Source organism: Mycteria americana, chromosome 5 (assembly GCF_035582795.1).
Source record: "Mycteria americana isolate JAX WOST 10 ecotype Jacksonville Zoo and Gardens chromosome 5, USCA_MyAme_1.0, whole genome shotgun sequence".
NCBI lineage: Eukaryota > Metazoa > Chordata > Aves > Ciconiiformes > Ciconiidae > Mycteria > Mycteria americana.
In genome coordinates, this window is record NC_134369.1 from 90,356 (window position 1) to 111,958 (window position 21,603).

At 52.1% G+C, this 21,603-nt stretch overlaps 1 protein-coding gene across 1 annotated transcript; it reads right to left on the bottom strand.

Moving 5' to 3' along the window:
- Positions 1-3,816: 3,816 nt before the first annotated feature.
- LOC142409634 (inner centromere protein-like) lies at positions 3,817-21,603 on the bottom strand. The gene is made up of 20 exons (XM_075501384.1): positions 21,140-21,603; positions 20,666-20,779; positions 17,278-17,981; positions 16,098-16,149; positions 15,377-15,410; positions 14,125-14,224; positions 13,299-13,389; positions 12,050-12,185; positions 11,842-11,976; positions 11,260-11,271; positions 10,538-10,647; positions 10,039-10,150; positions 8,644-8,751; positions 8,174-8,304; positions 7,885-7,963; positions 7,546-7,622; positions 7,443-7,515; positions 6,516-6,626; positions 4,702-4,858; positions 3,817-4,154 (listed from the first exon to the last, which is right to left on the bottom strand). The coding sequence occupies exons 1-20, from the start codon at positions 21,274-21,276 to the stop codon at positions 3,949-3,951; spliced, it is 2,679 nt and encodes an 892-aa protein (XP_075357499.1). The 5' UTR covers positions 21,277-21,603; the 3' UTR covers positions 3,817-3,948.

The following is a 21,603-nucleotide window of genomic DNA, read 5'->3' on the forward strand; positions in this document are numbered from 1 at the left end:
GATCCCGTGGTTTCCAAGAAGGTCGTCTCCCTCTCCTTTTCGGCCATGTACTTATTGTGAGGAATGCTTGCGTTACACCCGTGTTAAATAAAGATTCGCTTCCAGAAATCTCGTCACACCGTGACGTTTCCATCCGCTCCTGTGCCAGCGGCAATGGCCCAGGGCCCTCCCAGGGTCCGGGCAGCCCCCCGGGACGCTCCAGGCTCCCGGTCTGGTGTCTGTGCCATCACCGGAGCACTGCTCGGCAGCCGAGCGGAGAGCTGGATTAACAAGCACAAATCTGTTTAAACTTCCCGGTCGCTCTGGGGACCAGACAGCTCTCGCCGCGGGTAAGAACAATGCCGCTCTTCCTCCCCGTGACCCCGTTCCGGCTCTCAGCCCCCGTCCCGAGCTCCGGATCCCTGCGTCTGCCGAGGCGACACCTGGGACCGCACTCCGTCCCTGCAGCCCGGTCCCGCTCAGCGCACGGCCCCGGCAGAGCCCTGCAGGCAGCGGGACCGGCAGCTCCCCTCCCCGGGCTCCGGGCACCGGGAGAAGGAGAGGCGGCAGTGCCGGCTCCCGGCCCCGCGGTGCTGCCCTGATGCCCGAAGTGGGGCTGCAGAGGGGCCCAGCACCCCCGGGCCCCTTCGCAGCCTGGCAGGGCTCCACCAACTTCTGGGCCCAGCCAATTTCACATCCTCCAAAATTGCTTCACAGCTTTTGTCGGTCACCTGTCCCGCACTGGAAACGCTGCGACAGCAGCTGCCGTTTCAGCAGGGGCCCTCCTGGGAACTTCCTGCTCATCCCCTGAACAGCGAGCCTGTGGTTTGACGGGTGCTGCCTGCGCCAGCGCCGGGCTGAAACGAAACCTGTTCGTCCCCGAGCACGATGCTGACTGATGGCCCCCGTTCCCTCCTGCCAGCAACCCTCGGTCCTCCTGCAGGCAGGCTCCTCGCGCCAGCTCCAGATGGGGGCCTGACCTCCAGCTCCCATCCTCTGCCAGCGTCCGGAAATCACTGCCTCCTCGGCGATGCCTAATGGGGTAATCTGAGAATTACCAGGAGGGACAGAAGCCAGCTGGCGGGGAGCAGCCGGAGCCTGTGCTCAGGGGAGCCTGAAATAGCCCGGGAGAGCCTGGGGAAACGGGCAACACAAGAGCATCCCTGGCAGTCTGCAGAGATTAAGAAAGCTCAGAGGTGCCACGGCCACCCTGAAAGCACCTGAGAAAGCCACCAGTGAGAGAGGCCAAGAGACTCCAAGAAAGCTCAGAGAAACTGGGGAAAAAAACCCTCCAGGGAGACCCCAAGAGAGCTCAAGTGATGCTAAGAGAGCCCCGGACTGACCAGAAAAGCCCAGGTGAATCCAAGAGAGCCGAACCAAGGGAGCCCACAGCACCCAGGAGGGCCAGAGGCCAAAAAACCCCTGGCAAATCTGAGAAAAACAAAGTGAGGGTGTTGCCACATAGGCTGAAAGCAGCTCTGCGGCAGCCTGTGTGAGAGGAAGGAGCGGGGTGCAGCTGGGCTGGGCTGGGAGCAGGAGAGAGGTGGGAACGCACCGAGGTGACCAGCAGAGCCGCAGGACCGGCTGGAGCCTTCGGGGGCTGCTGCCCTGGGGAGAGCACTGCCCGTGCCCCCAGAACTCGGTGCCTTGATGAGGAGGTGGCCAGAGCAGTCCCCATGGGTTCAGCTGTGATCCTTTGAGTCCGAGCACGTCTGCCCCCCAACAGGCTCAGCCTCTGTCAGGAAAAACCGACGACTCAGATGTGTCTGATACCTTACGAGTTATTCCTGTGGGTAGCACTGCTGAGAGGGGCTGCAAGACCTGAGGGAGACTGAGGTCCTGGAGGGACCCAAGAGAGCCCAGAAGACACCGAGATAACCCCAGAGAGCTCAGAGGGACCAAGAGAGCCCAAAAGACATTGAGATAACCCCAGAGAGCTCAGGGGGACCCAAGAGAGCCCAAAAGACACCGAGATAACCCCAGAGAGCTCAGGGGGACCCAAGAGAGCCCAAAAGACCCTGAGATAACCCCAGAGAGCTCAGGGGGACCAAGAGAGCCCAAAAGACACCGAGATAACCCCAGAGAGCTCAGGGGGACCAAGAGAGCCCAAAAGACACCGAGATAACCCCAGAGAGCTCAGGGGGACCAAGAGAGCCCAAAAGACACCGAGATAACCCCAGAGAGCTCAGGGGGACCAAGAGAGAGCAGCCAGAAGAGCCAGAGTCACCGAGAGCCCTGCAGACATCCCGTGGGACAATGAGGGACCCCAAGACGAACAGGAAAGCTGGGGGCACCCAGGAGCTGGGAGGCAATGTGGCATCCAGGACAGAGCTCCTGGCGAGCAGCTTTAGAGAGCCTTTCGCTGCTATAGAGCTCTGCTCACGCAACTCCGAGCTGCTCTGTGCCTCTGCAAAGCTCATGGCAACCACCGTCACCAGCCCTGCGGAGCTCAAAGCTCTAAAGCCCCATCAAAAGCTCTAACTGCCTGCAGGACTCTTCCACCGAGACACTTGCAAACTCTTCTAAACTACTCAAAACCATCCAAGTCCATCCCCAAGCTCCACAAAACCACTCTGACCAGCTTGAAACCTCCTCTGAAGGGAGGCAGGCAGGCCTAGAGGGCTCTGCCCAGGTCCATGGCCACGTTTCCGTTTTTGCTCTGGGCAGGTTGCACCTGAAGGTCGGGGGAAGGAGACCTCACGGCACCAGCCCAGCGCCGGGGACGGTGCAGGGCTGCACCGGCGAGGGACAGGGACCCTCCTCCTCCTCGAGGCAGGCTCACAGCTCTGATCGGCAGTAAATAGCCCCAGCCCCGTAGCTGCAGAAGAGATCCCAGAGCACCACATCACGTCACCTGCGGTGGGACAGAGACCTCCGCCGCGCTCACGTTTGTGCTAGACAGCACAGCCCGAGAGGAGAACTGAAGAAAGAGGAAGGAAGGGTTATTATGGCAAGTGTGGGACTTGGCTCCTACTCGGGGACTTTCCCTTTTCATCTAAGCATCTTCCTCATCGCTGCTGTCCGCGGGGTTTAGTTAGCCGCCGCAGGGAACGCCGCTGGCTGCACTGCCAGCCCTCTGGGGCTGCGAGGCAGCTGAGACAGCAGGGGCGCGCAGCTGTCCCCAGGCAGCTCGGCAGGGCCTTGGGACGCTCCGCGGCCGCCCCCGCACGCCCCAGGCAACTGCTTCCCAGGCTCGGGCTGCGCTGCAGGAGCCGGGAGATGCCCGCCGCCGCTAAGCACGCCCCGGGGCGCGCAGGGGCAGGGGAGAATCAGGAGGTGATGACACCAACACAGCCCTAAGAAAATAATTTTCCTGCTTACCCTTTCCAAGCCCTGACTTCCAAATAAATCCAAGCAAGACCGTAGGCTGAAGTCTCCCAGAAAAACAGGACCAAGAACTTAACCCTGGGCTTCATTTTTCCATTAGCAAAGAAAAGAACTGCGACAAGACCTTTAGACAGACCTTTCGACTGTCCAAGCAGATTTTTCTAACTGCAGGAAGAAGATTCTGGCTCAGCGTAACAAGATGTCACAAGAATTCTTGAAGGAAAAAACTACTTGCAGAGAGAAGCATTGTTAAATACATAAATATAGTACAGAATAGGTGATGAAAATATTACCCCCTCAGGTTGATTAAAAAGATTTGATCTTCCCTACAGCAATTTCATAGCTTCCTTGTGTAAGAGTCTGCAAACACTGAGGGCTATGTAACGGTGCGATACCATGTCTTCAGCCATCTGCAGTTCCACTTGCAGGAGCCACAGCCACCGATCTCAAGGCGGCCATCCAGAGGCATCATCCCACCATCACCACCACAGACACTGATGGAGTGTTTATTGCAACAGGATTTTATTCAATATTTATTTCTGTACAAAAAAAAAAAAGGCTTAAAATAGTAAATACGCTGCATGCTAAGAAAACACAAACTGATACACCATATTGTCTTAAAACACATTTCTTTGCATTTTCTCAGTTTTTGAAGTTGCAAGATGGGCCACAGGTAGATGTGGTCCCAGGCGGGGAATGCCAAACTGCTGAGCTCGTGCGCTTGAAGTATCGAGGCTTGCTCTTCCCAAAAATGTCCTCCAGCTTAGGGCTCGGAATTAGCCCAAAGAGTTGGTCAACATTCACTGGGTGATAGTACTGGTGTAAAATGGCTTGACTAAGCTGAGACCCTACAGAAACAACCACATCAGAGAAGCAGACTCATCATAAATAAGTTTTCAGTGCTCTGCCCTTTCCCTAAGAGCCTGCAGGACAGTTACTCTTCTTCCACGCCTGAAAAACTATTACCTGTACAGTGAGTGTGATTAACGGTTTTCCTGCTCCTTGCAAAGCTTTGAACCCCACACCCATCTTCAGGTTGCCAGCAGCGCTTGTTTTAAGTTACTCAGCGTGCTAGAGAGATCCCAAACCCACCCCACCCTGGTTTCCCTCAGGAGGACGGGCTGCCTCATTGCTAGTGAGCCCCCAGCATTCTTTTCACACCCTCGGATCCAAACACTCGCACGAAGGTCTTTGGTTAACTTGCGCACAACAGCGCTTGTGGGAAAGCGGCTCCAGTCCCCCTCAGCACTCAGAGCCAGCAGCTGCCGGCACTGCTGAAGTCTCACACGCTCCTGGACCGCGCTTTGGGGAAGCTGCGACTGCACAAGTGAATCTGGAAAACTCCAGCTTCCCAGGGAGGGAATCGAAGGAAGCCGAACCAAACTTGGCACCTACCATCAGCCCAGGCAGGGACAGGCTTCCGAGGCTCGTCCTCATCATCTGTGGAGTCATCACTGTTCAGATCCATCCCGTAGTTATTTTCGTTTACCTTTGGGGATCCGGATTCCTTTGTGCCCTTCGGGGGCCCTAAGTAGGATGTGGAGATGGATTTCTGAAACCAGAGAGACAGCACTGATTAGAGCAGGAAGCAGACCTTCCAGTCTGGCAGGAGAGCCTGCCTTGCCAGGACAGGCTGACTACCAGGCCCGTGCAGCCTGACCCTTCGCAGGCACCTCAAAGCTCCAGCACTAGCAAGACGAACAGACTGTGCTACGGTCCCGGCTCAGATCCCACAGCAAGGTGCTGTTAAGGCATCTAGACAGCACCCTCACACGGAGCATAGCCATGAGTTCAGAGGCGAGTTCCCAATGCCACATGCTGGGCAAGGAACTCCACTGTATAGGGAAGGCAGCCAGAAACAAGAGCTGACAGCTGACTTTCCAGAGCAGATGCAGCATTCACACATTTCCATCCCTAGTTCAAAAACCAGGAGCGCCAAAAAGGTCACCTACCTGTGTCTGGGAAGCCTCTGATCTACACCTTAACTGGAACATCTATAATATTCCTACTTGACAGGTAACTTGGGTTGAGATTTTCAGGAAAACCCAGAAGTGCTCAAATCTTTTTGGCTTTTTTTTTTTTTTAACTGAACTTTGCTGTGAAACCATGGCCCCCCGATAGCCAAGCTGTAGCACGGGACGGTGTACTGCAGCAGGGACTGCAAACCGCAAGCTGAAACAGCCGCTTGCCTACCCTGCAGCTTCCAAGCTGCCAGGAAGAGCCTGCCAGTACCCGGGCAGGAAAAAGCCAGGGCTCCATTTCACATTGAAGCTGCAGGTCAGAACAGCGCAAGCCAGAGCTCGGAGACACCTCCTGGCTTTGCAGTGAGGAACGGGGACGACTAGAGGACCCGACAGTCGTATGTAGTACAGGAGTAGAGGTGCTGACCAGAGAATAAACTAGGAAGGCAAGCCTAATTCTGCAGCACTCTTTGCCTTAAGGGAATGCAGAAGGATACACACATCTGCACTAATACAAAATCGGTCACTGTGCTCAGTGACTTGATAACTACTTTTAACCCTTTCCCCCTCCTGTTTCTTGTAGAAAAGCCTTAGAAGAACATACCATGATGTCTAAGCACTTGGCTTTTGCACACATGGCTCTACCACTCAAACCCTTCCACATGTTTCAGGGCAGATCTGGTTTTCATTCTCCAGAGCTTGGACGTGAGTCCCAGCACAGAGAAGTCGAGCAGGAAGAAGAGGAGCCGGTCAGCCCCAAGACAAGAGAGTTTACCGGCAGAGGCAGCACTCAGGTCTGTTTGACTCCGAGCAGCTTTTTCTCCACCCCTCCCGTTATCAGGTGTAAGCAGCTCCAACTGCAGCAGGCCCCCGCAGACCCGAGAGGCAGGCTCCAGCGGCAGGCCGGCACCAGCGGCTGCCGTGCGGCTCCGCGCACCGCAGGCCGAGCTGTGCCTCATGGTGTGCTGCCATCCTGTGGCCACGGCCAGCATCTCTGCCAAGAGAAAACGCTTGTTTTTCCTTCGGGTTCCCCGTGTGCTGAGCTCTCGGCCAAGCACCCAAGAAGACAGACATCCCCATCCTCTGCACAGATGCCTGTTAAACCCCAACAGCCTACGCCTGAGGACTTCATTTCCTGCTCCGTCGCTGACGGATAATAAATCTGCAGGCTGGCTCCAAACCCCACAGGAGCCAGTTAGACACCACAGACTCATTTTATTTGAGGGCTCTGCTGGAATCAGGACTCACCTTTACAGTTTTGCTCAGCCATGTGCCAGAGACAGCAGTCAATGCTTCTGGTTGCTTGATTTTTTTCTCCTCTCCCAGCTGCTGCTGTGGCTCCTGCAGATCATCGTCCTCCTGTTAAGATGCAAGAATTAAATCATTCTTCATTCATGTTCACCCAAGCAAAACAGCCAGGCTCTCTCTGGAACACAGCCATATTTTCTGGGGCCCTTGCAAAAAAATCCTCAGTTCCTCTGTGTTGTCTTCTTCAGAAAAACCCAAACCCAAGACTCAAAGATAGAGCAAGTCCCGTCTTTCCTCAGATCCAGATCAACAAGGTCTCTAGAGCCTACGTTCAAGCTTTACCGCTTTGAGCCAGGTATTAGAAGTCATGGCAATGGATTCTGGTTGCTTGGCTCTCTTCTCCTGGTGCAGCACTTTTGGGCTCTCTTCCTCCTCATAAAGAGAAAAAAAGGTCACTGCTTAAACTCTTTTTCAGCCCAAACCACTTTATCCAGGAGTCTCTTCTCCCGTACTGCTCAGTAGGGAAGAGCTAACAGGAGGGCAAGAGCTGCTGGCACTTTGAATTGTATTCAGCTTCTCCTATCTGGAGGAGCTTTGCTGTGGCTCACTCCAGCCCAGTTGCTGGCAACATATGAAGAATTTAGACCTTCATTACAATTATATAGCACAAATAGGAGTCTGAATGCCACGGACCTAGTGAGTAAGAGCAGCAAGAGCAAATACAGAAGGAGGAATTTATCCTTAAAAGTAGCAGCATTTGGGGGTTTGCTTTTTTACTAATGAAGAAGGCAGAAGAAAGAGTAATGTTAAGAGTAGAAAGAGAGTGGAAAGAAAACGTTACTGTGACATTGAGACAAATGGCCTTGACGTTAAGCCATAACATTCTTTGTATAAATGCAAATGACATTACGTGAAGCCATATGATACCTGAAGTTTGTTATGGGGATCACATCCTCCAAATACAGTGAGTGAATGTAGTAGGAAAAAAATAAACCTCTTACTAATTTCCATATTCATTTAAGTATCAGTGAATGCCATTTGGAGGTGTTCTTCAAAGTGCCATTGTATGGCTGTCATCCACCTTGTGATGGGGCTGAGAAGGCTCACCTGTTAACAAGAAAACAGTCAACCCCGACTTTGTCAAAAGAGTTGGCTTATTCTTGCACAAACCCCAACTCCTTACAATAATGTTTGGCTTCTCATTGGTTTTATTGTATTTGTTCCTCTAAATAACGTAATAGTGAATGTTAAAACCTTAAACAGTAACACAGCACTTGGAGAACAAGTCTGATCTCAAAATAAGTCTGTGTATCCTATGCCTCACTAGTTTACAACAGAGAAGTTGTTCCAAGAGCACTCCAGCTCCCACCTTTATGTCTTTTTCAGTAAACACTGCTGACTCCAGCTGTGGTTGGAGGGCCTTCTCTTTTCCTCGCTGTTTGTGATCCCTGGGGAAAAAACCTGTAATTTAGTTACAGAGGAAAGCTTGTCTGCCTCCCCACCCCAAGCATTCTGACAGCCTCTTGCTTCAGTACCCCAAACCTTTGGGACAGCCTGACACTCACACAGCCTCCCAGTTTCAGCAACACTATTTATATTTACTGCTTCACCATGCCTGTTGCCAAGTCCCCTCCTCCGGGATAGAAACAAGCTAATACCTCTCCTTCACTTGTTCCACCTGTTGCTGCTCTACAAGATCTTTCAGTTCCAAGACTTTCTTTCCTTTTTCTTTCACTTCATCCTCTCTCCTTTTCTGCAGTGGTTCTTGCTGCTCAAATTCATCTTCCTCCTGAAGAAGAAAGAAGAAAACCCTTGTAACCCTCCAGCTCAAGTGGGGAAAGATGGGAGGATATGAAGCGAATACTTTGAGACAACCTGTGCTTGTTATATCCCATTCTTACCTTCCATGGCCTGCCTACCAGTTGGGTGACTCTCCCTTCTGTCCTCGTGGTACCCTTGTGTTCAAACCCAACATCAACTGTCGAGACAGAAGTCTTGCAGCACGGACCCTACAGGTCCCTGCAGCAGGAGGCAGTAACCTTGCCCTGCCCGCCAGAACAGTGCGTGGGTTCCCTGCTACTCCTTTCCTGTTCGACATGCAGGAGGGACCTAGAGTTGCTCTTACCACCCTCAGCGCTTTCTGCTTCCGTGCATCAGCTTCCCCATGCTTCTTCCACAGTTTTTTCTTGCTCCGCTCTTCTGCCAATTTCTCTTCCCGTACTTGTGAGAGGCGCACCTGAGAAAGCCACACGCATCTGCTCCACCGCCCCCAAGGATACACCTCACAGCCTCGTCCAAGTGGAGGACAGGGACTGCGTCGGAAGCCCGTGATATTCCAGGTCCTCATGAGACCGAGAACCCAACACCCAGCAAGTGGCACACGTGCATTGGACTTAGCGCCAACCTCGTGCAGCAAGCCCACCACTTACTACAGACCACGTGAAGAGACACCCATTGCTTGGAGTGACAGGAGAAAGGAGCACAGAGACCGTCACACAACCCCAAAATACATGCTTCCATCTTTAAGTGATTCTCTGCAGAACAAGGGGATCTAGCATCTGGTTTCCACTTTGCCTGCAGTGCTGCCGCTGACTAAGTGAGCTGCAGTATGAACTGGGGATGTGAAAGCTGACTGAGCCCCAGAGACACAGTTCCTTCACCTGAGCTGTCTGTCCCAGTAAAAGCACGAGCACGTCCACAGCAGCAGACTAGCCAGGGCTGTGTGTACTTTAGGTCGCTCAGGTTTTGGGAAAGGCTGAAAGGAGCACGATCCCTTTGTTTTTTCTAAGGCTGACCCTTTCCCAAAGTCACTTGAGTCCACCCCCGAAAATGAGCAACCATCCTTCTCCCAAAGGCTGCCAGGGCTCCGGGTCAGTCAGGCACAGCCTCCCTCAATCCCGCAGAACCTGCACGGTTGTACAAAAGCAGCAACGCTGTCTGCACACAGCCATCAACAGCCCATCCTACCATGCTCTTCATCTTCTACCTGTCCTCACGAGGGCCAGACAAAGCTGTCAAAACCAAACATGATACAAATACACACACAGCCAAGTCTACTAGTCATGAGCATCCCTTGCATGCTTGGTAGCTATTCTTTCCCACCACGCTTTTGCAGCCTCCCTGCAAGCACCGTGGCTTGGCTGTCTGTAATGTTTTGTGCGAACAGCTCCCCGAGTGCATTGTAAGCTGAGTAAGGCTGTCTCACCTGCAGGGCCTGTTCACAGGACAGTCAAGGGATGCTGCCACATTCCTTGAACACAGAGCACCATAAACACTGCATGTCAGAACAGGAATGTTTAGAACCACTGCAGAGGTATGGAGAACAAAAGCCTCCTCTTGTTAGACAGAGTTTCGGTGTCTCCGAATGCAAGCAGACGTACCCACCACCCGATTAGTCACCATCAGCAGCAATCCTGTGCTTGCACGTATCGCGCCAGTGGCCTGTTTGCACCCTCTTGGTCTCACAGCTCACCAAGATAATGTCACTGTACTGAGTGGTCCAAAGCCTGGTCAGCCTTCTTACCTTCTCATCATTCTGTAAAATCTTCTGCTCCATCCGCTTTTTCTTCTCTTCTTCCATTTGTTCCACCCGCTCCCGAGCCTGCAGTGCCTTCCTCAGACGCTCTTCCCTCTTTCTGGACAGCATGTGGGCAAGAGGGGCCTGTGAGCTTTGTCTGCCCTAGCAGAGAGGATGATGGGGGAGCAGGGACTTGCCATGGTAATTGGGGAAAACAGCTATCTTGCTCGCCTTGCTTTGGCTGAGCTTAGCCTCAGCTCACTTCTGGATTAAGTTCAGACTGGTGCAGACTTCAGGCAGGTGCTTTGCACCGATGCAGTTCTTACGGCAGTGAGCCATGAACAGCAGTGCTCAGGGTGCCCAGGCAGCATCACTTGCAAAACGCTCCTTCCAAGTGGGAGGCACAAAGCACGGTACAGCAGTGCTGTCTGCCTGGCAGGGAAGGCCTCCAAGGCAATTCTCTGCTGAACCAGGGAAGGAACAGGAGGTAAAGGACCCAACTCACTGCTTCATTTCTGCTTGCCGCCGTCTCTTTTCCTCCTCCACTTTCTTTTTCCTCTGTTCCTCAGCCTCCTGCTTCTTCCTGAGACTCTCCAGTCTCTGCCGCTCCTTCTCCTGAAGGGAGATGAGTTCAGACTATACCAATTGCTGGGGCCTGTTTCTACCCTCAGGCTGCTTATGCACAGGCAGCTAGGGACTAGGCAGCCTGCTAAACAAAGAAGTCACTGTCACAGTCATATTCACCCACACACCAGGATGGGAAGTGAACAGTAGGGAAGAAACAACGCAGGTTTGGCAACAGTGCTTATTCAACTAATAAGAGCAGAAGAGTCACGGGTATAGGAGGGAAACACCTCAGTCCTTCAGCTGCAGAGACTATGTTTAGGCAAGGAACGGCACACTCCTGCTGTAGGCGACCACCTGTAGCAAACGCTCCTTGCCTGGGACAGGGTTACCCACACCAGCAGCTGGGAGAACGGGGGAGAAGGGGCACGGTGCAAGCAGTCTTGCTTAGAGGCCAAAAGGTTTCCCAGCAGTTCCCAGCCCCAGCAGAACACACCTGCAAAGAGATCCTGCCACCTCACCATTGGTGTGGCTAGTTTACTTATTTGGACAGAGAGCTGCATGGATGCCAGGGTGAGGGGAAAGAGCTGTCAGTGCCCAGGAGGCAAGAAGCACAGCCGTTACAATCTTCCAGCCCCCACGATTAAGGGTGTCATTACTTACAACAAAGTTTCCCTGTAAAGAAGAGCCATAAAAAAATGATTAAGGGTTTGGAAGTAACACTGGAACCCCCCTTCATAGCACACCAGCCCTGTTCTTAGCTGCAATTCCTTACCAGTATGCGGTAGGGAACCCATCGCCTGACCCCACACTGCCCGTGTCTTTCAGCCCTGCAGCAGCCAATTATGCAAGACACAAGGGCAGATCCCCACTGCAAAGAGAAAAGCTTCCCACTTTCCTATGGTTCAACAGTTCCAGAATAGAAAAATGTTTCTGCTGACTATAGATAGAGCGACTGAGATTTCTCTGCATATGAGGAAGGTTTGAGGATTGGTGCTAAAGACCCCCGGCCAATAACAGCGTGTGTGGACAGACTATACAAAGCAACACCAACCAGTTTTCCTCCCCTGGGGAAGCTGAAGTAGAATTGTGAGGCCAGTTTGCTACAAGGACCTGCACTGATCCATGGTAGCAGACAGAACTAGGAATATGTTATGCTTCTCTAAATGAGTGGTCCCCCCTGCCACTCTCCCAAACTTGCTCCCCTCCTCCAGCCCTGCGAGGGAAGGTGGGGCTCTGACTCACCTTAAGATCAGGTCGGGTGGGAGTATTGCGTTTGATGAAGTTCTTTATGACACCCCCACGTCCTGTGGGCCCCGGGCTCGCGAGCAGCTGGTTTCGCTGCACAGCCTGCAGGAAGTTTTTCAATGGTCTAACAACCTAAGAGAAGATGGAGGGAAGTCAGTACCCGCCAGGGAAAGGGAGGCAAAGAAGGGCCCTGGCACCCCCTCACCTTGCTAGCTGGAGAGGAAGAAGGTGGAACCTGGTTTGCTGAATTCTTGTGCTTGTCATCCAAAGGGGAAAGGGTATGAGCCCCTGGCTGCTGCCCATTCCATATAACACCCATGGCTTGTTTGTAGCTTCTCGTCCTGATGGCATTAGGAAGAGGCGCATTAGGTGACCGTCACGCTCCCCAATCTTGCCAGAAGCATTTCCTTGCTGTTACACACTTCCCCCTGCCTGCTCGCTGCCACTGGAGGACATGGGGCTCCTATGAACTCAGCGGGCCCTGTGGCAGGCGCACCACCCAGTCACGAATGAGGACAGGAAAGGCACGCCACAACTTGGTAGGGGAACACCCAAGCTCCAGAGCAGTAATGTACAACATCACGCTCCCTCTCATTCTCTGCTCTGAGTCCCAGCGAGCAAGAAGTCTTTGCTATATCTGGTAGTAACAGCACAAGACAGACATAACCCCTGTGTGCTTGCAACTAGCCAGCCTAGCTCGCCTCACTGGCAGGGTTTCACATGCTTTATAAATACTTTGGACGCTCAGATTTACCTGAGTCAGAAATGACTTCACTTGCATCCCCTTATTCCAGGGAAACAGGAGGGACTGCTTCACTGCGCAAGCAGGGCCCAATCCAGCAGCAGCCCTGCGGAAGGCTGCAGATCCTGACCCATCACACGGTGCTAAGCATCCATGTGACAGAGGTTACTGTTACTCCCCTTCCCATCCACTATCCACAGCAAATTCACCCCAGCAAAACCAGGACAGGAGACTGAGGGCAAAGCTAAAAGCAGGTGAAGTCTCACGTGAAACACCAGTAATATAAGCAGTGAGGAAACAAGTCTGGTATTCCAGACACTTGCACAAGATAAAAATAAATAGGTCAGTCACCTACTCACGTTGCCTTCTGCAACTACTCCCGGACGACCCCTTTATGAACCACTCAAGTCACATCTAAGCTGCGAGCTAACTGTGCTATCTTAGCCACCTCTGCTGGTTTGTGCATGAACTCATGTGTCCGCTTCCCAAGCCAGACCTGGGTCCCAGACCCAAACAAGGCTCAAGAAGTCACGAGGAACTCCCAGGAGACAAGATTTGACCAAAGAAGATTTCAAAACTACATTGGAAGGGGGAGTGGGGGGAAGGTAGGGAAACAAACACCCAAAGCTTTTTAAAACAAATTACTTAAAAGGCCAGGCCCAAGTCCTTCCAGACCACTGGCTCATTCCTCCTCCTTGTAAATGTCTCATACCAGATGCGTGAGGGATTCTCCTGGGACTTGGCACAGTGGGTTTGTTCCTGGTTCTCATTCTGGCGTTCACTGTTTGGATTTACACAGCTTCCTGTGAAGAAACCTGTAGTTAGCACCATGTGCAAGGCATCCTGCAGGGCTCCGATTCTTGTCTCCAGCTCTCGTGCTCAGAGCCCCGTGGCACGTAACCAAACTGAGAAACCAGAAGCCTGGATGGTTACCTGGAATATCGGTGTTGTATACGCACACTGTGAAGCGTGCTGTAGTACGCATCCTGTACAGACCCTTCTGAACAGGCACAACCCGTCTCCCCAAAAAGCCTCCAGCTACTCTTCCCTCCACTCCAGCTACAGCTGCTTATCAGATCCTACAGTTCCCATAGGGGATAAACAAAAAGCCTGAATCTCTCCCTCTCCTTGCTTTGAGGCACAGTAAATGAACGGGACCTGTAAATCCTCACATAATGTAAACCCAGAGGAAAGGGATGTCAAGGCGCTTTAACAGAACATTACACTATACAGAAGATTCCAGGCCTACGAGCAATCTCCTTTCAAAGTGTCCCCACTTACTCATTATGCAGATTGGAGCTGGACTGGACAGCATTTGTCTCAAGGCTTGGACACATTTACAAGATGTCCCTGCTTATCTAATTGCATGCCTCACCCCCTCCGGAGATCAAAAGTTCACCTGAAAAATTACCTTGACTGGCCAGAGGTGGTTTTGTTTCAACACAAGTCCCAGATTTTCCACAAACCCTCATGATGACTCCCTGGTTTGTGTGTCTTTGGGGCTTCATGCAGGAAAAGCAAGATCAACTCGAAGTTACCTTCATTGTTCCCTCCCTGCTGCTCAGGAGGAGGCAAGTGCTCTGCAGGAGGGCTGGCAGCTTGTATACTTTTGCTTGAAATGAGGACATCTTCAGGAGTCTGCAGGAAGAGGAAACAACATTCTCTTAGTGCAGTTGCTCCAAAGGACAAGGCTACCATGGACCCGCTGCCCTCAAAGCCAGTCACTTCCACCTGCTAGGCTAGGGTCTGCTCCTCTCTCAACTAGGCCTGTGCTGCATGGACACCGACTGGCTCATTTTGGTAACAGGGGGTCTGCTCGTGAAACACCAGCCCCTGCAGGAAGGACAGTTGCCCAGCACTTCTCAGCCAGAGCAGGAGCTTTACTGAACCTAGACTCCAAAGTCAAAGTGCCTCGAGAATAACAGGCAGCTTCTACAGCCCTTGAAGACACCAATTTTCAAACTACAGATACTGCAGTCCTGAAAGACAAGTCCCTGTAAAGTGTCTCAGGTTCAAGACCATTAGGCACTTTAAGTACCATTATGGTATATTCACAGGAGGACAAGCAAAAGTCGCTGTAGCACAGCATCCTAGCAGGTTACGAGGCTGCCTGCACACAGGCCGTGCTTTCCCCTGCCTGCTAAGCTACCACCACGACCCGGAGCAGAGCCACCTGCCTGTTCCCGCTGCCGCTGATGCTTCCCAACAGCAGCAGGGAGCTGTTCTGAAGCAGAGCCCACCCTCTCTCTGCTGGGCTAGTTTTCACCTTCGCAGCACAACCACACAAGAACTTTTTGCCAGCTCAAGGGAGGGGATGGGTTTCTTTGCCCTGCTAGCACCGCAGGCTTACGCTAGCTTGTTGCGTACGTAGCCTCGTGGCCAAGGACCGCACGTTAACTTGCACTGCCCTCCCGATTTTTGTAGCTCAAACCAGCCATGCAACAGAGGCTAAGAATACACGCAGTCAATTACCATGCCCAGCTGACAGGCAAAAGCTTGCTGACTCCTGGGAACCTGGCCAAGCACCTCCAAAAACTCCATCTTGAAGAGGCCTTATCAAGGCACAAAATGTCTCTGCCCACCAGGAGCCAACCGGCTTACCTAGCCGCCTAAGCATTAGAAGGGCAGCACTGCCCAACTCAGCAGCGCCTTCGCTGAGCTGGAAGGAACGTGACAGAACGATCCCTTGGCCGCATTCCCTGCTTCCAGTGGCAACGCTCAGCAAAAGGTATCAACTCGGGCAAGAAGGTGGCCAGACAGAGAGTTTGTAGGTTGTTCCTTAGAACTTACTTTTTCACTTGGGGGATTCAGTTCCAGTCCAGGTCTGTAAAAGAAGAGCTATTTTAATTATTTCAACTCTCTGAAGGGTGAGTGACAGGTGACAAAAGTACGATGGAGCCAGCATATGGGACCCCAAGGAAAGTGCAGATAAATCTAAGTACATCCAGAGGCACAAGCCTGTTTCAGCCAGGCCACACAGAGGCGAAGCTGTAAATTCTTCTGATGGATCGTTCCATTGCATTACCGAACACCACACTGATGAGCTTTGTCCCCTCCTGCAGAACTTCCACGTAGCAGGTAAAAAGGAAGCTCTGTGAGCCTTAGGCTGAGTCTTACCTGTCCACCTTTCAGGTCAGACCACAGCTGTCTGACCTCCAGCACCACCAGGCATTCGGAGGCTGGTTACAGCCAGGAGTCCCAGCACATAATTCACATGATGCCAGCCAACACCAGGCAGAGCAATGGCTGGCAGCCTCTCAGGCCTTATGGCATAGGCTGGACCCCACACTAACACAGTGATTAACCTCACCGCGCTCTGAACAGGCTTCTGAAAAGGAAGGGCTGTGCCTGAACAGCACAGATTTTGAAATGTCAACCAGCCCCAGGTGACATCATCACCTAAACAGTCTCTTACAATACCAGTCCTATATCTAATATAAAAGCAACCCATATAGCTTCCTTGGAGGGTTTTCTGTGGTTTCTTCCTGCCTGCTTTACGTGGTAGCCTCACCTCGTGCTGCTGGTCACATCTTCTTCCACAAAAACCTCCAAGGAGCTTTGACCTGGAGGAGAAAGACATAAGCTAGCTTGGGGATTTCATTCTGAGGCTTCCCAACAGCAGCAACGTGTGCGTGGTAGAGCTCAGGCCTCTGTGCAGGCTTTCCTCCCAGGGAACACGCCGATTGCTCATCTCAGCTTTCCACACCAGCACCACCACCTCCCTCAAGTGTCACTGACAAACTGGTGTAGGCTGGGAAGGCAGAGAACTGAAGCAGCAGCTCCTCTGCCTGCAGACTGCTCCAGCTGCACAAACATGCTCTTGCCTGTGTCAGAGATAGCATTTCCCAGTCAATTGACTTCAGCTACTGCCTCCCTACACAGTTTTATGCAGAGATTTGGTGGATTTAGGCTGATTTCATTCCCCCCATAACACCACTTAGCTGAAAGTGTTATAACAAATGCCTAGATACCGTGTGACTCAAAGCTGACAAAACTAAATACCAAAGGCCTCAGTGCATTATTAGAAGCCAATCTGACTTCAGAAGCAATGATTTTAGAAAGTCGAAATAGCAAAACCTTCCCAGGAGCAGTGGGAACAGAGGATACGAGGAGTTTAGTGCTACCAGGAATAGCCTGGATTTCTGAATCTTGTTTCCTCCGATGACTGTGCTATTTGGTTCTCAGTCCATCCACTCCATCTTCACCCAAAACGCATTTAAGTTCCTCTGCCAATTTCAGCCAAATTACAGGGCGTGGAGACATTCAGTTCCTATAGATTTTTTGGAGAGTTGGCAAAAGACACTGAAATTAAAGCCTCTCCCTAGGGAATGCTATAGTCTCTTCTGATCGGCCAAACCGCACACGTGGCTAGAACCAGCCAGACCACATTTTCCCTTTCACTCTTGTTTTTTTTGCCCATCCACAACCTATGTAACCCAACCTCCAACCCCTGTGCCTACGCCCCAGCAGACACTTCCTTCACCTGCTGCAGCAAAATACGGCCTGTGACTTGGTCCGACAGCAGATGCAGACCTGTAGATTGCACCCCAAACGGGTGGAAGCCACAAGGCCTATCGACAAGGAGACTAAGAGGAGCCAGAGTTAATACGGATGAGCAGCTCCACAGCTGCTTACTCCCCACGCCAAAGCCGAGAAGCTGATTTAGCACTCAACAACTGAAAGAAACTTACAGCTCACTCTGCTGGAGGCAGAGGATGATTCGTGCGCTGCTGCCTTCTTTGAAATGGCCCTGCTGATAGACCTCCGGATCATGCTCTCTCTTTTGCTGGCCAGTGAATATTTTTCTGCCAAGGAGGCCCTACAGCTCTTGTGGGGGCCACCCACAAAGCTTCGGCGTCCAGAGCAATGGCGCGTTTTGGATTTCACTGTAGTTATTGTGCTGTCGGAGTCCTGGAAAAGCACCTTTTCGAGGCCTTGAGGAGATCGATCTCCTTGGAGCACGGCAGGATCTCCATTTCTAGCAGCCTTGGGAGTGGAGGTACTTGCTCTTCCTTTGGGGCCCTCCTCCCCCTCCCTTGCTGTCTGGCCAGCAGGGATCACAGTGACAGAAGACACATCGTGCAGCTCAGTGGCTGCATCCCCCTCAGGCAACTGCTCCCCCGTAACAGCCTTACAGGCTGCATCACTGCTATCTGCACCCTGGGGGCAGTCCTGGCAATCGGTCTTCACCATGGGACCTTGAGCTTCTGCCGGCCACTTCCCAGTCAGTGCTAGGAACTCGGTTTTAACACTGGCCTGAGACCTCCCCACACAGTCGGGCACGGACACCTCTTCCCCCTGACGGCCGGGGTTCTGGGACTGCTCTTTGCTGTGGCGCCTTTGGGAACTTGGCTTGGAAGGCACTGGCTTGATGCTGCTTCTCCTTCTGGACAACCTTAAATAAAAACAGTTTTAAATGAAGCGATGAAGAAGTCTCCTGCTTCCAAACGATTTTTAGAAAAAAAGCAGACAACAAGTTTTGAAGTGAACCTGCAGGCTTCTTCCCTCCACCATTCCCCCTCGCAACCCATCCCTTATCACTGGTGAAATGCAGAAGCTGAACCTTGAGAGCTCACAGATGTGCTCTGGCAGATTTAGCTGGAACAGCGTAGAAATTGCTGCTTACTGCTCTCTGCAAGATGTTTTTTTGCTGGGCGTTACTACTCTATACCATAGGCAGGAATGCAGGACACATACCCTCACTGCAACCATCCCAGCTATCGGCCTGGCATGCTGGGTTGACTCACAAATAAAGGTTGTATCGTACAGACACAAACTGCAGCAGCTGAGGTACCAGGACACTCGTTGCTCTTTGCAGATCGTAACCCACAGCCCCAGGCGGAGCTGACACCAGGGGACAGTAAAGCCATACTGATACAACCAACTCCACTCTGTTTGCCTGACATCCACACTGGAGGGATTTTGGATCGAAGATACTGCAGTCTCCCATGATCAACTTTGTGTGGAAGTATCCCCTGTAGATATCTACAAGATCCCAGCTAGAAAGAGAAGGCTCTGCGGCTCTCTGGCAGGCTGCTCAGTATAAAACACATCCCAAGCACTGGGGAGGCAGGGACCCAGCACTGAGAAAACATCCATGGCTCTAAATGCAGAGTTTGTGAACAGGCTGGGAAACACAGCAATGCTGCCATACACGTGGTACCTGACAGAGTAATCCTGAGGAAGGCAACAAAAAAATACCTGTACAGTTAGGACTCACAAATTCTTTGAATTACTGCTATTTAAGAGAAAAATTATCAGGTACAGTAACTGTCTCTAGCTCTATTGCTTCAGTTAAACCTGACCAACTACACAGAGGCTCGGGGAACCTCAGCAGTGAAATCCTCTTTGCTCCATGAGGTAACTTGCTACAAGAGGATGGAGCCACATACTTGATCAGCAAGTCAAGGAAATCAGGTGGACAAATCCAAAACCAAAGGACAACTTTGGCTGTCCAGAGAAAGGCAGCTTCCAATGCCAAAGTGACCCAGAGGTAGCCAGGCAAAGGGTGGAGATTGGAGACAGATGAAATGGAGAGCTAAGGTGGAAGCGCGCAACAGCTAGAAAAGGCAGCTAAGAAAACCCACTGCGGTGTGAGAACAAGGTCTTACAGCCCCTGGTGCAAGAGCTCCAGCAAGCAGTGACTTGTCCTACCGCCAGTATTCAAGCTGATACCCTCTGCCCTCCTTCCAGCCTCGTTCTCTTAGTTTATCATTCTGACCTCTAGCAAGAAGAGGAACTTTTTGCTAGAATTAGCAAAAAAGGCTACTAAGTGGGAAATATGTAACTAACAATACACTAAGAAATGGGTTTTAAAATACATACAGAGAAAAACAGAGCAAGGAAAACAACAATGGCCTGACCCCGCAGGATGGAGCGCAATGTGCTGAACTGCAGCATGAACTTCCTGTTGACAAATGACGACTCGCCCAGACATTTTGTCACATCAGCAGATCTTTCTCAAAACTAAGTTTAAATGGGGAAAAATACACGCAAGACTTGTCTTCTTCAGGGGAGCAATCCAGCTGCTACCTGAAAACTAACAGTATGTCTTAAGAGTTCTCCCCGTTTAGATCCGCAACATTTTCTTTCTCCTGCTCTCCTTCACCACACACACGCATGAACTTCCCACGCTTCCTTACTATTCTTGCTGTTCTCTCCATCCTCCATGTCTGGTTTCTGACAGTCTTTTAGTTCTAACTCTTCCTGTCCAACTTCTGTGGGTTTTTCACCATGGTTATCAAATTTAAGTGCCTTAACGCATAAACAATTTACTACTGCATGCCCAGTGATGAGGTTTGGGTCACACTACAGCAACTGCCAGCGTGCCTACCCTCAGCTCACAGCATATGCTTCTCTGAAGGGAAGGTTACCTTAACCGCCTTGCCGCTGACAACAAGATGAGAGCAGACACACAGTCAGCTACCATGAAGCAGTGGCACCAAGGAAGCTAATTAGCATCACAGCCATCCCTGACTACACATGCAATTAAATCATGCCCTACACCATCCTGCCTTGGCATCTGTTTGCAGGCAACTGTTGTCTACTTAGGACTAGTTTTAAAAACCTCACGTACAGTTGGTTCTGAGCAAATCACTTGGAATTTCCACTGCTAATCCCTTTGAGCCTTTCTGCCTGCCAGTTCAAACAATGACTGCGGACATGCCGTTTCTGCCCGCCATGGCTAGCAACTTCCATTCTCAGGTTCTCCAGGAACCAGCACGAAGGTTTAGGCAGAGAACACCAGTAGCAACCTCAAAAATCATCAAAATTGTGCTGAAACAAAAACAAATGAAACAAAAACCAAATCCAAACAGACAAGAAAAGAGAATATTTATTATTGTTTCTAACCAGAAAAAAGAAAAAAACAAAAATTAAAGTGAAGGAGGCCAGCCAGCTCTATCCCAAACTTTCACAAGAATCAAAATGTTGATTGATCTTGACATGCCCTTTTAAATGTATTTGCTAACTCAGGGAATAAAGTGCCTATTTCATGTTTCTGTGCATGTGGAAACAGTTACTATCTCGTTTCACTCTTAAATGCCATGCGGCAGAGCCAGAACAAACCGGCTCACCTACCTCCTCCTGTTTGGCTCCTTACTTTCATCTTTCAGGCAGGAGGACTGCCTCTTCTTGGGACGCCTCCTCTGTGACGGTGTTTTGGGCATTAATCCAGGTTCAGCCCCAAAGTTGCTGTTGAGCAGACAAATGCAGAAGACAGAGATTGCTTCCCCCCGCTGCCTGAAACAATACTACCCACGACCTATCCACAGAATAAGGGCCACTCATTGAGAAGGATGAGTGCCGGGTGAGAAGCAAGCGAGCGCAATGTACCAGCCACTGGCACCGAGGCTCAAAAGGAGCTGCTGAACGCACAGCTACGGCAAGTCACAGCCGCTCAGCCCCAAAACCCAGCACCCAGCGGGCCTCGCACCAGGGCTGGCCCACCAGCAGCTGGGAGCACAGGTGGCCTCACGCTCACAGGGGCTGGAAGCGGTTTGAGACCAGCCAGGAGCCTAGGGGCAGGGAGGTCCCCTTGAGGGCAGCCCCTACCTATCCACCATCTTCATGCCCTGCTCCTCCACCTCCCGCAGCCAGGCCAAGTGCTTGTGCTCGGCATCATGGAGGAACCGGGAGAGCCTCTGCCCGCACACCTCCAGCAGCCGTGTGGGACCGTCAGCCTCTGCCATAGCCCTGCCTGAAACAGAGGGAGAGGCAAAGGCTAGCTGGCACCCGGGGACACCCCAGCGGCGGGAGGGGAGGCGCCAGGCCTGCTTCCTGCCTCGGAGCGGGGCGTGAGGGCAGGCCGAGCCTCAACGCCGCACCCTGGGCAGGCACAAGCCTAGAGTTTAGGCCCGGAGGAGCCCCGGGCCCCTCTGCCTGCCTCCCGCTGGGGCAGAGCAGGCCCACGGGGCCCAGACCTGCTTCACCGCCTCCCCGCCGGGACGCCGCTCGGGCAGAGAGAACAAGCGAGAGAACGAACGAACGAGCGCGCGCCGCGCCCTCACAAGCACAGC